At 48.3% G+C, this 16,284-nt stretch overlaps 1 protein-coding gene across 2 annotated transcripts in view; it reads left to right on the top strand.

Annotated features, from left to right (window-relative positions):
- Positions 1 to 16,284, top strand: part of EPC2 (enhancer of polycomb homolog 2) — a 662,055-nt gene that overhangs the window by 491,881 nt on the left and 153,890 nt on the right. For both annotated transcript variants that reach the window (XR_011274738.1, XM_069616502.1), the window contains exons 9-10: positions 15,076 to 15,221; positions 15,308 to 15,651. Coding sequence is in view for 1 of the 2 variants with exons in the window: in XM_069616502.1 (XP_069472603.1) it covers positions 15,076 to 15,221; positions 15,308 to 15,651 (490 nt within the window). In the remaining variant the exon portion in view is untranslated. The remainder of the gene's footprint in view (positions 1 to 15,075; positions 15,222 to 15,307; positions 15,652 to 16,284) is intronic.

The raw sequence follows: 16,284 nt of genomic DNA, 5'->3' as shown, positions 1-16,284 counted from the left end.
CCTCGACAACAGGAACCCGGTTCCACTTGACACTGGCTCCGGCATATTGACTTTTGTATTTCTGTCAGCAAGTGTTCTCGGATTCTGTCAGCCTGGACCAAAGTATTGCCTATGGTTTTTGCCCCCAACTCTCTCTGGTTAACTCAGGTGCTAAGTGTGTTTTTGCCCCGGTAACATTTCTTTCCCCGGATACGTGTATCTTTCGTAAGACCAAACTGTCATTACTGTCAAAAAGTGATCGCATATGTATTCCCGGTAACGTCTTTTGTTTCACAACACTGGTCCGCTAAAACATAGGGTACTTACCTTGAGTTATTCTGTGCCAAGTGAATTGGTTGGTTGTATTGTATTTTACGTGTGGTTTTGAATTAATAGAAGTGTTTTACAGATGGTTTAAAAATAAATGTACTTATATTTTTTACCTGAAACCTTGAGTCAGTGTTTGCTTGAATCACAGGAATTGTGGTCCCTTTGTGTAATCTCGGCTACTGCTCATATTCTCGTGAGATAAGCCTAGTTGCTCCGCTACTGCTACCACTTTTACATAGTAGTACAGGCTTGTACCAAAGGTGAACTTGTATTACCACTTGTAGTCTTAATTGTGTGTAGTGGTCCCTAAGGGCACTGCACAGGATTCTGCCGAACAATAAGCATTGATCAATCCGACTTTATCCCTGGCCGACAAACGCATGATAATATGAGACGAATAATCCATCTAGTAGAGAAGGGCAGCTTCACACAAACCCCAGCAGTACTTTTCTCATTAGATGCCAAAAAAGCATTTGACCGGGTGGAATGGTGACTGTTATTCCGGACACTAAAATATATGGGGTTTGGGGAACAGTATGTAAAGATGATTAGGGTAACTATAATACACTTTCGAGGGGATTCTGTCCTCCGACGTATTCCACATCTATGACGGTAATCACCATAGCTGTGCTGCTTAGGAAAACTTTTCGGCATCCTGCGTCGATGCGCTGTCCCTCGAGAGCCTCCATCGCGCGCCGATGTCACAAGATGTTATATGTAGAACGCACTACACCCGTAGCCTCCGTTCTGTTTTTTCCACGAACGTGTTCGCTTCGGAAACTCGGCGCGCTTACAGACCCGAACGACGTCTGCCTGAGGACCACACCACCAATGACTGTGATGAATGCCAGTCTTTGACGTCGAAGGCCTTGCGGGAGCGGAAGAAGCTATCAGTAGGTAGGATTTCCAAACCCTGTAAGTCGAAATCTGCTGGGCTTTCGACTGACTGTTCGAGGGGCGACTCTCTGCGTCGGCGTAAGTCCAGGGGGTCTCGGTCCCGGAGTGGTTCCTGCCATTCCTCTGCCTCTTCTAGGCACTCGCCGTCACCGATCGCCTTCCTCGTCCGAAGACTCTGCCAGACGGCGGGTAGCTTGTCCCAAAAAGCATTCATCTCCGGCGGAATGGGACGCATTTTGCAAGGAGATGATGACGATTTTTCGAATTGCAGGGCTCCGTTCCGTCCGCGCCTTCGAGGGAAGCCGGCAAGGAATCCGCCAGGGCCACCGCCCGCACGCCTTCTGGCTCGGGCGGTCGGCGCGATCATCGGGAGCAGTCGAGGTCCCGATCAGACAAGGTAAATTGCTCTAGCCATGCCCGCTCCAGGTCCAGGTCCTCGTCGCCCTCGAGACCGTTGGAGCCTGTGAGGCCTTCTAAGAAGGCATCGATGCCGTCTGTGCCATGTCCGTCGAGGGGCTCTCGAGGTACCGCCTCTGAGGAAGTCATTGGCACCGAGGCCGTCGAAGGACCCACTCGGGGCTCTGGCCTGGAAGCCGTCGGCGCCGCGCTCGACGCCCATTCCGTCGATGCCTTTTGAGGAGGCTTTATCGGAGGTGCCCCGGAGACTGGTGGAAACCCTGAGGAAGGCCCTGATTAAATCAGTGAGGCATATGTTTGAAACTTTTTCTGTACCCTCATCCAGGGATTTATTCCAGCCTTTGGATTACATCTCAGAGGTGGATGAAGGGTCAGATGTGGAGGGGTTTGTTCCTCCTGAGGTTCCTGATGACCTGTTATCTGGTCATAGCCAGATGGAAGACCTGCGTCAATCTTTACATGACGCCAGTGGTCTGGACACCTCTCTGGAGGTGGAGTTTGGCAGGCCTGACCCTGGTACACACTCCGAGTCGTCGTACCGGTGTCTCATGTCGAGGGTGACGGAGTACTTCGGGTGGTCTGCTCCACCTGTGGATTTTCTGCAGGATGACCTGACAGATATTATGGACCAAGGTCCACCCACTGACCTGGTGCTGCTATTTCATATGGCCTTACAAAGAAGGGTGGCGGCGGCTTGGACTGCTCCGGAGTGTCTCCTGGCAGTGAATAAGTCGCTACCGAAAAAATACCGCCCAGCCAGTGGCGACCCCGGCTACTTGTCTTTGCACCCCACTCCGGAGCGTTTGGTGGTGCAGGCGGCTACGGCCCCAGCAAAGCAGGCTGTGTACCCTACCATGCCTCCGGATAGGGACGACAAACACTTTGACGGTTGGGCGAAGAAAGTGTTTTTATCTGGGGGTATGGTTTTAAAGGCAGTCAACTCAGTTTGTGCCTTGGCAAGATTCACTCACACTCTGTGGAATTGTGTTTCTTTGGCGGCTGAACATGTTCCTAAAGGGGAGGAACGGGATGGTTTTCTTGCCCTCGTTCAGGATGGCAAGGATGCCATGTGTGAATCCGTTCAGTCGGGTTTAGACGTGGCAGACTGTGTCAGCCGGTCCATGGCGGCGAACACAGTGATGGGCAGGTTTGCGTGGTTGCGGAAGTGGGGGTTTGCTCCTGATGTACAGTACCGGCTTCTCAACATGTCCTTTGATGGTGACCCTTATTTTGGCAGCAAGGCTGACGAGAGCCTTGAGAGGTTGCAGACCTCCAAAGCTGCAGCGAAGCCGTTGAGCGCTGCAGTACATCAACCTCCGCCTTTTCATCCTAGGGGACAGCAATGGAGGGGAGGTTCCTTTCGATACTACTCTTCCTTTGGTAGATCGAGGGGAGCTGCCAGTCAAAGGGGACAACGTAGGAGTACCAGAGGTGGAAAACAAGGTCCTCAAGGTGCCAAAGCCGCTCGGCCATTTGCCGCTTTGCCCTCAGGCACTGCTGCAGCCGCTTCAGCTCAGTCATGAGGCCATGTCCCGTGGTTCGCGGGTTGGGGGAAGGCTGGCGCAGTATCTTGTAGAATGGCGTGCCAATTCTTCAGATGTGTGGGTTCTGGAGATCCTAGCCCACGGCTACTGTCTTGCTTTCTGGCAGAGGCCTCACGACAATCCACCGGGGAAGCTATTTGAAGAGTCCCGATCCACTCCTTGCGCAGGAAATCAAATCCTTGCTGGAAAAAGGTGCCCTAGAACTGGTGCTTGTAGCGGAGAGGAACAAGGGATGGTATTACCCATATTTTTTTATCCCAAAAAAAGACTGGGGATTGAGACTCATCATGGACTTGCATGGTTTGAACACGCTCCTCAGGAAGGACAAGTTCAAGATGGTTACTCTCAAGTCCTCCAGGCCTTTCAACTTCAGGACTGGTTGGTGTCTCTCGACCTCAAGGATGCTTACTTTCATGTGCCGATTCAACCCAAGCACAAGAAGTCCCTGCGAGTTGCCAAACGCAAACCTCATTTTCAGTTTCGGGTCCTGCCGTTCGGATTGACCTCCGCCCAGAGGGTCTTCACCAAGCTCATGGTGGTGGTGGCAGCGTATCTCAGGAAGGGGGGCGATTCACATTTACCCCTACCTGGACGATTGGTTGATAAGGGCGCGCTCTCACGAGTAAGTCCTTGATCATCTGTCAGTCACCTCCCACTCCCTTCACAGGTTGGGCTACTCCCTCAACTTGAAGTCCCACTTGACACCTACCCAGCGGCTACAGTACATCGGAGCAGTGCTCGACACATCCCTGGGGCTGTGTTCGACTTCCAGGTGAGGGCTCATCACATTCTGCAGATGGTGCACAAGTTTCAACATGCCCAGAGTCTCCCGGTGTTCTTGAGGTTGCTCGGCCTCATGGCATCCTGCATTCTACTGGTGCCAGAGGCCAGGGTTCCGGATGAGATCTTTGCAATGGGCTCTCAAGATGCAGTGGTCGCAGTCCTCTGGCAGGATTTCGGATCCCGTTCAGGTGCTGCCCTCAGTCGCCCAGGATCTTCTGTGGTGGGCAGTCGAAGGCAATCTGATGAAGGGGGCTCCATTTTGACTACCCTGGCCGGAGTTAACGATCGTGACGGACGCATCCCTTTGGGGATGGGGAGCTCATGCCAACGAGTTGACAGTCAGCGGTCGTTGGTCTCTATGGGAGTCCAGACTCCATATCAATCTGTTGGAGCTGAGGGCCGTCAGGCTAGCCCTGAAGGCTTTTCTGCCGTCTGTATGGGGGAAAAAATGTCCTGATTCTGACGGCTAATACAGTGGCCATGCACTACCTCAACAAAAAGGGGGTGGGAGAGGGCAGGGTCTCTCCCACTGTGCAGAGAGGCGATGCAGCTCTGGTTCTGACCCATCCAGCAGGAAATTTTGATCTCGGCAGTTCATCTGGCCGGAGACGAAAACGAGGTGGCAGATGCTCTGAGCAGGCAGAGCACTGTCTCTCACGAGCGGGAGCTGGCTCAGGAAGGTCTCTTGGAGATCTTCGCCCTTTGGGTAACCCCACAAGTGGATCCCCACGGGATGTGATTTGAACCTAGTTCTGAAATTCCTAATGGGTGCTCTGTTTAAGCCCTTACATTCTTGTCCTTTGGGACTGTTGACCTTCAAAACTGTATTTTTGGTTGCGGTTATTTCCGCTCGCTGAGTGAGTGAGTTGCAGGCACTCTCCGCCAAACCACCTTTCACAGTGTTTCATAAGGACAGGGTTGACCTTAGGGTTCGTACTTCTTTTCTTCCGAAGGTTGTGTCAGATTTTCATTTGAGCCAGAAGATGGTTTTTCCGGCGTTCTATCCTCCGCCGCATCCTGGTAGGGAAGAGGAGAGGCTCCATAGGCTGGATCCTAAGAGATTTGAGCTTCTATCTTTCACGGATGTCCCGGGTCAGAGTGGACGATCAGCTATTTGTCGGATACGCTGGAAGGCATTTGGGTCAAGCTGTTTCTAAGCAGAACTTGTCCTGATGGATCATCTTGACAATCGCTGAATGTTACCGTCTGACGGGTTAGGACCCTGCGGTAGGGTTACGGGCCCATTCTACTAGTGGTGTGGCTGCCTCTACTGCTCTCACGAGGGGTGTTCCCATTCGTAATATCTGTGAAGCAGCCACATGGGCCTCTGTCCATACTTTTGTAAAACACTATTCCCTGGATTCTATTCATGGGCAAGATTTAGCCTTTGGTAAGGCGGTACTCTATTCTGCAATTTGATTGGGCATTCTAGAATTCTAAATTCTTTTCCCACCTCCATACGTTGGTACTGCTTTGGGAGTCTGTCATGGATGTGGAACACGTCGGAGGACACAATCCCCTCAAAGAACAAGTTACTTTCTTACCTGGTAACGTTCTTTCGATGGGATGTTACTCAGACATATTCCATATCGCACCCTCCCAGCCTGCCCCTCTACAGAATTTCTTATGCGATTGCAGCTTAAGTTTCCGCAAGGCTTTCTGTAGTCATACTGGCAGAAGATTGGTGCCGCACGTTCTGGGGAAAAAACTACAACTGAGGCTACGGGCGTCGTGCGTCCTACATACAACTGGTGACGTCTGCGCTCAACAGAGGCCCTCGAGGGACAGCGTATCGACGTCATAGACGCAGGACGCAGACGCCAAAAATGTTTCCAAAGCAGCCCCGCTGTGGTGATTACTGTCATAGATGTCATGGATGTGGAATACGTCGGAGGAACATCCCATCGAAAGAACGTTAACAGGTAAGAAAGTAACTTGTTCTTCTGTCAGAATAGCTATAAATGGGGAAATCTCAGGCAGAGTGGAGATAACGAGAGGCACTAAACAAGGATGCCCGCTGTCCCTCTATTATATGCTATCTTTTTAGAACCTTTCCTAATCAGAATCCGAGAGTCTCACACCCTTACAGGGATAGAGATGGCAAGAGGGCAACATAGGGTTGTAGCGTATGCGGATGATATGTTGGTAGCCCTTTCGGACCCAACACGCACTCTCCCTTAGGCAATTAGCGAATTAGATGCATTCTGGGATATTTCGCAGCTAAAAATTAACAGACATAAATCAGAAATTTAATTTTGGCAGGGGACAGTGGGGAGATGAAACGGAGCGACCTCACTATTCTTAAAAATAGCGGAAAAGGGGATAAAATATTTAGGCATAACCCGCAAGGGAAGGGTGGACCTCTTATTTGAGGAAAATTATCCAGAATTATTGGCAAAAATTAAGAGGAACCTTGAACGTTGCAATCCCCCAACGATATCCTGGTGGGGGCGTATTAACGTCTATTAAGAGGACCATTGTGCCTAGGTTAGTATGGCGATCCCCAGTGCTCCAGATAAGATTTTGAGGTGGGAGTATTTTACTTTCTATTTTTAAACTTTGAGAGTAAATGTGATTTTTAAGAGTAAAATGACTTCTCTCCTTCGCAAGAGAGTAAAATGTATGCGACATCCAGCCGACGTGTGAAAAAACTGTATGGAAATCATTACTATGCGGCAGCTTTCTGCATTGCGACAGAATACACCTTTCATTATTTCTGGTCATTTGAGCTCTCCTGTATATATTTTAATGTTGAAATCACTAAAACCTAGCCAATTATATAGTAAAGCATACATGAATTTGTATTGTGTGTTTTGAGGTTCGATAGCAGGATTGTCTTCTGATGTTTAATTAAAGTCCTAATTTCCTGGAGCTATTACTACCTAATGGTATGCCAATGTTATGATACAACAGTGCAGAGAGGCAAGGACTCCATGCTAAATTCTATATCTAATCTAGTGGTCAAATGGCTATTTATAAAACTCTTTTGGCAGTACATAGAACATATTTATCACAATTACCACCAAACCAAAGTCTTTATCAACCTCGAAAGGATGAAAGGCTGAGTTGCACTTGCAGGGAATCAAACCCGCAACCCACAGATCTCGCAGAGATTGCAGCAACGAGTGTTCAACCGCCTGATTTATCTTATTGGCTAACATCCTTCAGAGGTTGGTTAACTGAGTATCGACTGAGGTATAATGATCACAGTACCTAGATGTATGACGAACCATTTATGAAGCGCTACATAAAGTTAAATACCTATCTGGATTATCACGGGGGCAGGTTTTGCTGAGTTTCTGTTTCAATTACCAATGTAACTTTCATTTTATTTTTTTTTAACAGTGCTTGCACTTTCTTGAGAGTCAGATTTTGGATGTTTTATTTGTAGTCTTGAAGATTTGAGAGGCTAGAACACCTGTGATAAGTGTAATGACAATTACTCGCCGTTGAGCAAAGACTCTGCTGCCACTGACCATTCATAGTAATGCACCCCATTCACTGCAAGGTTGAATGGATGTAAACTAGACTGTGCATAGTCATCATTTTACACACTGTTTTTATAATTGGACTGTAAATTAAATTAGAAGGCTAAAAATGATCTGCCTCAGCATGATTATGCACACAGCAACGGAACTCTGAAAAATACAATTGTGCAATACTGGTTTGCTTTCACTGGGAAAAAAAGCATAACTTGTTTAAAAAAAAAAAATCTCAATTGCAACTTAGTTTTCCATCCTAAAATTTGAGGAAAACATGCACAGTGCTTCTGAAGCTGAATGCAAAGAAACCATTCCTTTTATCAGTGTGCAGTTTATTTTTTTGAAAGGCTTCAGAGAAATACATTCTGTTTTAGAGGTGGCTTGCAATTACATCCATGTAGATAAAAATCACAAGAAGCCTTCTGGTTAATGTCAAGTAACCTGACCTTTGCACTGCCCCGTGCTCTAAACCCATGTGTAAATGTACCCAGGAAAATAATAAAGCTTGTGTATTTACAAGATTTTCATGCATAAAAAGGCCTTGTACTCGCTTTATCTGGAGCCCTGGCGATCCCGATAAGAGTCCCCAGGTCATTTTTCAGAGCACTGAAAGTGCTTGCATCCTTTATTTGGAAAAAGATGCCCCCGAGGTTTGCCAGAGCAGTATTAACAGCCCCAATTCAAGTGGGGGAAATGGCGCTCCCACACTTTTTTACAAGTATTATCAAGCAGCACAACTGTGTTTTAAAGGAATGTATGGGGGATGATCTACAAAAAATCTGGGCGACGCAGGATGGGGCAGTGGCGAGATCCTCTCTGGCAGAGACCTTGTGGAAAGGGAAACCATTCAGACACCTGAATCTTAAAATTAGCGAAGTCCTAAGGGCTCTTCTCGAAGCATGGGACGAGCAGAAGCGAAAGGGTATCTTAACAGAAGAGTATGCCTCACCCCGATGTTTAGGAACCCAAAATGGAATGGAAAGGGGGGTCGTTTAAGAAATGGGAAATAGCAGGGTGCACGGAAATTTGCGAAATGATACAGGATCAGGACATTAGATCGTTCGAGGCCTGTAAAGCACATCCGAGTCTTACAGAATCGGACCGATACAAATACAAACGACTGAGGCACTGGCTAGCGACTCCGACCATTGGACGCACGGCCATAGGGATCTCACGCCATTTGAAAAATGTACACTGACCAACTCAGGTTCCTCGAAATTAGTCTAGTCACTATACAGGTTTATCAATGTGCAGAAAGAAGACAGGTGGAGCTATATGCTGAAATGGGAAAATACCTTGGGGGAACCAATCAGTAAAACACTGTGGGAGGACCTCTGGATAAACATTCCCAAACTCAAACGCTCAGTCCAAATAAGGGAAATGTGGTTGTAAATAGTGACTCAATGGCGTTTTACGCAGGATGAGGCTAAACTCCATGTACCCGCACACGTCCAAGCAGTGCTGGAGAGGTTGTCTGGGGGTGGGCACCTGGAGGCACATTTGGTGGGACTGCCGAGGGATTCAGGGAGGAAGTGAAGAAACAGATGCAGGGGATGTTTCCTAATGCCGGCCAGCTGGGAGAGAGGGTATGGCTATGTGGGTTGAAGGATCAGTTGGCAAAGAACCTATCGAAACTACAATGGAGAACCTTTATGGGCCTGGTGATAGCGGCTTGGTTAGCCATCGCCCATAATTGGAAACAGCGGAACCCACCATCAGTATTTGGCTGGCTGGCTGCAGAAGGTGTGGACAATAGTGACAATGGAGAGACTAATCCATAATCTCCAGAGCACAAGTGGGTCCTTCAGGAAGGAATTGGGGGTGGGGAGGGCGGGTGGTGTTGGAGCACCTCCAATCAGACTATATGGAACAATGGTGCCCACATAAAGTGAGAAGAGAAGAATGAACAGAACCGAAGACCGTTCTTCCGGGGGGAGGGAGGGAGGGAAGAAGGGGGAGTTAATGTTTGATATTAAAGTATGTGAAAATAATAAAAATATTTTAAAGTATTGCATGAGTCACTAGGTTCAGTAAAGACCCTGTAATGCAGTGGCACCCCTCATGCACCTATTCAAAGTGGGCGCATAGGGTTGCCTACAATGTATGCACATTTAAAAGCGCATCTTGTCAATTTGGGATGTGCTTTTAAATGCGCAGAAACGCCCATGATTTGTGCAAAGGGGTGAAAAAGGACATCTGAATAGGTGCTTATAAGAAGCATTCATTCAGATTTCCTTTGTGGATTGGACTGCTCTTTTTTGCTCAAGAGATGAGATGTGCTTGCACATTTCATTTCTTGAGTTAAAAAAAGAGTTGAGAAACTAGCCCCCTTGAGTATTTTTTTCTTTTCTCAATTTGTTTTGCAAAAATGGCTATTTTATGGGTGTTTTAGCAAAAACAGCAATTTTTGCACTTTTTTAAAAACTGCCGATTTTCATGGCATTTTGCAGGGTCGCAAAATCGCGATTAACTGGAGGGTCTGCCTAACAACCAATCACTGGTCTCTGGGTCATACTGCCCCAGCCAATGACTGCCCTCTACTGAAGCCCCGCCTCTGGCAGCCATCTTCAGATTTTGACCACACATTCAAGTGTTGGGAGTCCTTGTGCTATAGCTCTCGAGCTTTTACTGCGTTTAGCGATTATTTATTTTATTAGGGTTTTTTTTTCTTTTTTTCGGTCAATCGAGCCTCAAGCACCACTGATTAATCTTCCGATTAACAGGGACCAGTTTTCGGATTCTTCAGCACCCCTCAAGGGCAAATTTTTGTCGACTTTCTTTTTGGAGGATTTCAGAAGCTTCTTAGAGGCCTACCCCGCGTGGACATTGAAGAGGACGACGACGACTCGACGCCTCTCTTCAAGGTTTGCCCAGGCTGAAACCTACAGAACGTCTTTTCAGACAGTGGACATTCCCTGTGCCTCTACTGCCTACATTCGGACCAGTCGCATATGGAGTACGGCTGCGTGGCTCGTCGCCAGATGGTGCCGCGCACACGGGCCGACTGACGCAAGCGCCTCAACGAGTGGCTGCAGGCCAAGGCCCCTGCTCTGGGTGAGTCCCGGCAGCATGCCTCCCCTACCCAGAAGAAGAAAGCTGAGCAGTCTTCTAAGACCTATAAGGGCGCCCCTCCCGTGGGGCACAACATAACGCCAAGCACCGCAAGGCCACTAGCCCTGGGAACGCCGTTGCGACGGGCTCCTCGGCAGCCAGGGCGAGCTCAGCGTCTCCAGCACCTTCGACCATGAGCCAACACTCAAGTTCTTCGAAGAAGAGGAAGTCTGACTATCCGGGTAAGCTTTTGGAGAAGACCCTGCCCGGCCCGATGGAGAAGGCCAATGGGGGAAGCGGGGCTCCGACCCTCCCCCCTAAGGTGAAGGCCGTGGACTCGGCCAGGATCACAAAGGTCCAGGTGCATCAGACGAAGGCCCACGCCTCCATCGACTAATAGTGGCATCCCTCGCGAAGGCAGCCGGGGCGGATTCGCTGGGCACAGCCCCTAAGGGGAGGGTATCCCTGCCTGCCAGGAGGGAGTCTTCATCCCAGCCCATCGAAAAGAATCTGAAGAAGGTGACGCCCATCATTTCACCGAAACAGTTTCCCCTGGTCGCAGCGAGGGGGAGCGGGGTGGGCACAGTAGTCCTCCAGGGCATTAACATTTCCTCACAGTAAGGGCTTACCTGCCCCTGCTCCTCCAGTAAGGGAGATGTGTCGAGAGCAGGCCCTACGGGGGGGAGGGATCCCAACGATAGCGACGACGAGGAGCTGCAGGGCGGTGACGACTGAGCGGATCAGCCTAAGCCGCAAACGCCCCGGTCCCCGTCGCCTCTACCCCAGCAACCTCCTGGGGATCTCTCAGTAGACATCCTTACAGCTCTGCATACCCTGTGCTCGGAAATCCGAATAAGCATGCCTCTTGCTCGTCCCGGAGGAGAAGAAAGTGTTTCCTTTACCAGCGCTGGGAGGCGAAGAGGAAGGCTGTACTTTCAATCCCGTTATTGGATGACATTTGGGACGAGGGTTTGTGCCTCATGAAGAACCCTTAATCGGCTCTGGCAAAGAGGGATCGCTACGAGAAGAAGTACAGAGTGCCAGACTCTGCGCCCCAAGTGTTCACGGTCCCAGCCGTCTCCAGACTCTAGTTTCGGCAGCGGACAAGATGTAGTCTTCGGGCTCATCCTCGTCGGCAGCCTCCTCCCCCGGACGGTGAGGGGAAGAATTTGGATGCCATGGGGCAAAGAGTGATCTCATCGGGAGAAACTACCATCAAGGCCACAAATGCCCTCGCCATAGTGGTGCGTTATGACAGGGAACTTTGGTTCAAGATGGCCCATGCTTTCATCAAAGTTCATCTGGCGGCTATTTCCCGCTACACCAGATCTCCTGGATGATCATCCTTATGGTTGCATCGTTTAGTCAAGGAGTTCGTCAAAGGACTATTTTGCTTATTCCCGCCGGTGAAGGCTCAGGCGATGGCGTGGGAGATCAACATGGTGCTTACTAGGCTCATTGGTCCCCCCGTTCGAGCCTATGCATTTGGCGCCACTGAAGTTTGTCGATGAAAAAAAGCTTTTCTTGTGTCCCTCACCTACGCACGAGTGGGAGATCAGGCCCTCTCTTGTAAACCACCCTATTTGACATTCAACAAGACGAGCGTGGTGCTGCGGATGCACCCTTCCATGCCCAAGGTGCCGTCAGACTTTCATCTAAACGAGCCCTTGTTACCTGTGTTCTTCCCGACCCCTTCGTCGCCGGCTGAGAAGACTTTGCACTCGCTGGATGTGGCTGGAGCGCGGAAGTTCTATGTGGACCGCACAAAGAGTTTTCGGAAGACGTCGCAACTTTTTGTGAACCTTGGCCCTGTCAACCATGGGAAGGCCCTCTCCACGGCTTGCTTTTCCAGGTGGCTCTCCGGCTGCATCACTCATTGTCATCGGTTGACAAACCGACCGTTGCCTTGTCGTCCGAGAGCCCATTCGACCAGTGCGATCGCTGCAACTATGGCATTCCTGTCTGGTGTGCCCCTGCTTGACATCTGCAGGGCTGCTACGTGGAGGTCAATGCACACCTTCACGAAGTTCTACTGCATTGACGGGGATTCCAGAGAGGAGTCCAGAGTCGGCCTAGCAGTGCTGCACAACCTATTTGCTTGAAGGTGAACCTGGTGAGGAGGTAAGAGATGCTTAATGTTGAGATGCTTAACGTTGAGCCTTGCCACCTCCCGTGGTTGTGCATGTGTGTACTGCTATGTATTCTTTATTCATGAGCATGTGAATACATGCCAGACCCCATGCTGGAGAAGGAACAAGTTACTGTTGTTCTCCAGCATGGGTCTGGTGTGGATTCACATGCGAACCCTCCCGCCTACCCCTCAGCGGCTCTTCCCTTGGTCCTACTGCCACTTTACGTGCTACCAAATCTGAAGATGGCTGCCAGAGGAGGGGCTTAGGTAGAGGGCAGTCATTGGCTGGGGGCAGTATGACCCAGATACCAGTGATTGGTTGTTGGGAGAAAGACAGTTCAGAAGTGAAACTGATTTTTTTTTTTTTTCTCTTTACCGAAAATTCCCACCCTGATTAATGGCTGGTGGCATTGGTTTACCTTTTCCTACCATTGTGTGTTTTTACCACAGGCTGCAATTGCAGCTGCAGTAAGACACCCATGGGTGCCCATTTTGTCAAAATAGCCCCGGTCTTCTTTTTTTTGGCATTTTTGTTGGAAAGGGCCTTCTTGAGATTTACTCTGCGTGCCAAACCAGGTTTGGTCTCTTTGTTGGTTTTGTCTTCGGCGGGATTCACTGGTGAAGCCCGCCTCTGGCTCCAGCGTGTCTAGCAGGGCAGGAAGCGAGGAAGGTGCCTTACTCCCTGTGCTTAGTCTCCTTGGTTACAGGAATGCATGCAAGGGTAATTGGCTGGAGGGCTGTCCTCGGAGGACAGCCACCCTGCTCTGGTGTTTGACAGCTACGCTGCAAACGAATGGGAGAAACCTGCATAAAAGGTGAGGCTTTTTGCTTGGAAGGCAGTCGACCACTGGACGAAGAAATCTGAAGAAGAACTTTGAAGAGGTGCCTGCTGCAACTCCTGGACTGTTGATTTGCCCAGTGAAGCCCTGATGCAGTGCTGAAGCTCCGAATTCGCCTCGACTAGAGAAGACCTGCAAAGGACGACTTCTCCCCTTTGGTTGGTGGGACCAATCGACCAAGACAAGCTCATCTGGAAATCCTCTCTGAGCTGGCTGTACTTCCATTGCTGCTGCAGGAACCGAAGTGCCAGAGAGAGGAACGCCAGAATCGATTGGGTGTCGTTAAGTCGGACCCGAGCTCCAGGAAGATCCTGCGGACTCCCAGGAAGCAGGACTGACCAAGCCTGAGCCACCTCAACAGTGCTGGAGCCCCAGATGCGAGGAAAGTCCATAGTGGTATCCGAGAAACGCAGTGGTGCTATTTGCGAGAGACGCTGGGAGCTGAACCGCGAAGTGCCGCTGATCTGAGGTTTGCCCATTGCTGCTGCCAACCTTCAATTTGTAGTGCAGGAGTCCCCAGACGTCCTCCATCTTGCCCCCTCTATTGAGGCCCAGGGACAAGATCTGCAGACTTACACAGGAACAGAAGCCAGCTGGAACAAATTTCTTCTAACAAAAGGTACTGTAAAACTAAGACTTGCCTCGACGTGTAGCCTTGCTAGTTCTCAGTTGAGACTTGTCTTGGTTGCCTTTGCAGAGTTGCTTGCAGCTTTGCCACTCGCAAGCCTCCCAGCTTGTGGCCCTACAGTGGTTCTATTTTTTTCTATAAAGACTTCTAAAACATTGCAAGACTTTTACTTACCTGCAAGAAGTGCTTCAGCTCACCTAGACTTTTGTTCAATTAACATTGGCTGGCCTGTCTCCCTGAAAGACTCTTCTTCCCTCTGACTTTGTGCTTTACCTTTCCTTCAGGAAAGGGTCAATCTACTTTGCATGGGGGGGTAGGGGGATTCAAAAGTACATACCTGCTTCAGAATATTTGTTTAACCTCTGTTTTATTCTTAAACCCTTTTCTTTGATACCAAACTCAGTAATACTCTAAATGTACCAGTGATATATTAATGTCCTGTGTCCTAGTTATTTGTAACCTTAGGGTGTAGGAATAATCTGGGTGCCATCCCAAATGGGTACTTGCTGATTTAGAGAAACTAAGAGTGTGTATTTTGAAGTGCATTTTTGTTACATATTGCTCCCTTCTGAAGAAGGCTTACTCAGCTGACTGTTAAATAATTGTTTAATCAAGAAACCTTGAGTGTAAGAGTTTATTTGAATAGTCTCTGTGAAAACCCTACTGCTCACATTGACCCCTCTTGAGATGAGCCTGATTGCTCAGCCACACTACCAACTTATGTAGTACTGACCTGTACCAAAGGATGGGTTACCTATTGCTAGAGGACAAGGTTGGTGCAGTCCCCCAAAGGGGACTGCCCACAATCTGCCTAACACTTTCAAAAGTACAAACAGTGTTTGAAAATTCCGCCAAAATAATTGAGTCCATTATTTTGATTATCTTGGGTAAGTGGTATTTTTACAATGTCCCTATTTTACTGTTTTCCACAATGTTTTTTTCTTTTTTGGTTTACCATATTTGGAATTGATTTCTTCCTTTTCTGGTTTCTCAGCCTCGTTTGGACCAAGCAAACCATACTTGTGAGAATTCGGATCTGGCAGGATTGGCGAAGCTGAGGTACAGGCATTGTTTAACAGCACTCACAGTCCCAAGACGGTGCATAGGATTTGCAAGAAGGCGACTTGGACGAGGTGGAAGGTATTATCACAGTATTGCCACCATTTGATATTGTTTTATTGGCGCAAAACTAACTGGTAAATCCCAAATGTATTCTTCCTTCATAGGGTGATAATGGACCGAACTTCCACGGAATACGATCCTGTGCTGCAGCAACTTGATCCGGAAATGCTGAATAGTTTTTCAAGCTCTTCCCAAGTTGTAGACTTTAACTCCAATTTTTCACGGACCAATGCTTCCAATAAACATTGTGAAAACAGACTATCCCTTTCTGAAATACTAAGCAATATTAGATCGTGTAGACTCCAGTGTTTCCAGCCCAGGCGAATACATTTACAGGACAGTGATAATGACGAATGTACCTCAAGGAAACTTGTGCAAACTGTGAATAATAAAAGGGTTTCTGCCGCATCTGTAGCTTTATTGAACACCAGCAAGAATGGCACATCGGGTAAGAAATATTTTTTATTTCTCCAAACGGTTTTCATTTCAAAAATGTTTTGAGGCTTCTTCATGTAGCTCTTAGATTTTTCTATTGTGAAGTATGAAGTGATTACTCAATGGTCATCTTGTGGAGGTTTTCTTTTCAGTTGCATGTATGATACTGAACCTTTTGTATTGTAACTACAGCGCATTTGTGGGCCATGTTCAAGATTGGAAGGCTGACCAAAGGCAGAACTTGTTGCAACGGGGCCTAGAGTAGGTAGCCTTTTTTTAAGGATTTTTGCTTGGCCACATGATTTACGAGACGCATTGTTAGTACCCAATTTCAAAACTCATTTTTTAGTTGGTTGTCTCTTGTTCAAGCTAATTGCTGCAAGGGGGAGTTTAGGATGCTCTAGGATTTTGATTGTAGATACGTTAAACATTTGATGGCAAATGGAACAATGAGCAATACAGTGGTTTAAAGAATAGGTCTTTCGATTTTGTTTTCAGTAAAATGCTGGCTTTGGCATATCATTTTTTTTTATATTGCCACAATGTTGTAACCTGCACAGGTATTTGTCTGATCCCCTAAATGCCATTTGCTTTGGAAAAACAGTATCGAACCATTCACTCCCTTATTGATGAAAGCCTTCCACTA

This window comes from Ambystoma mexicanum, chromosome 9 (assembly GCF_040938575.1).
Source record: "Ambystoma mexicanum isolate Mex_15411 chromosome 9, UKY_AmexF1_1, whole genome shotgun sequence".
NCBI classification, from domain to species: domain Eukaryota; kingdom Metazoa; phylum Chordata; class Amphibia; order Caudata; family Ambystomatidae; genus Ambystoma; species Ambystoma mexicanum.
This window is presented reverse-complemented; position numbering and strand designations above follow the sequence as displayed.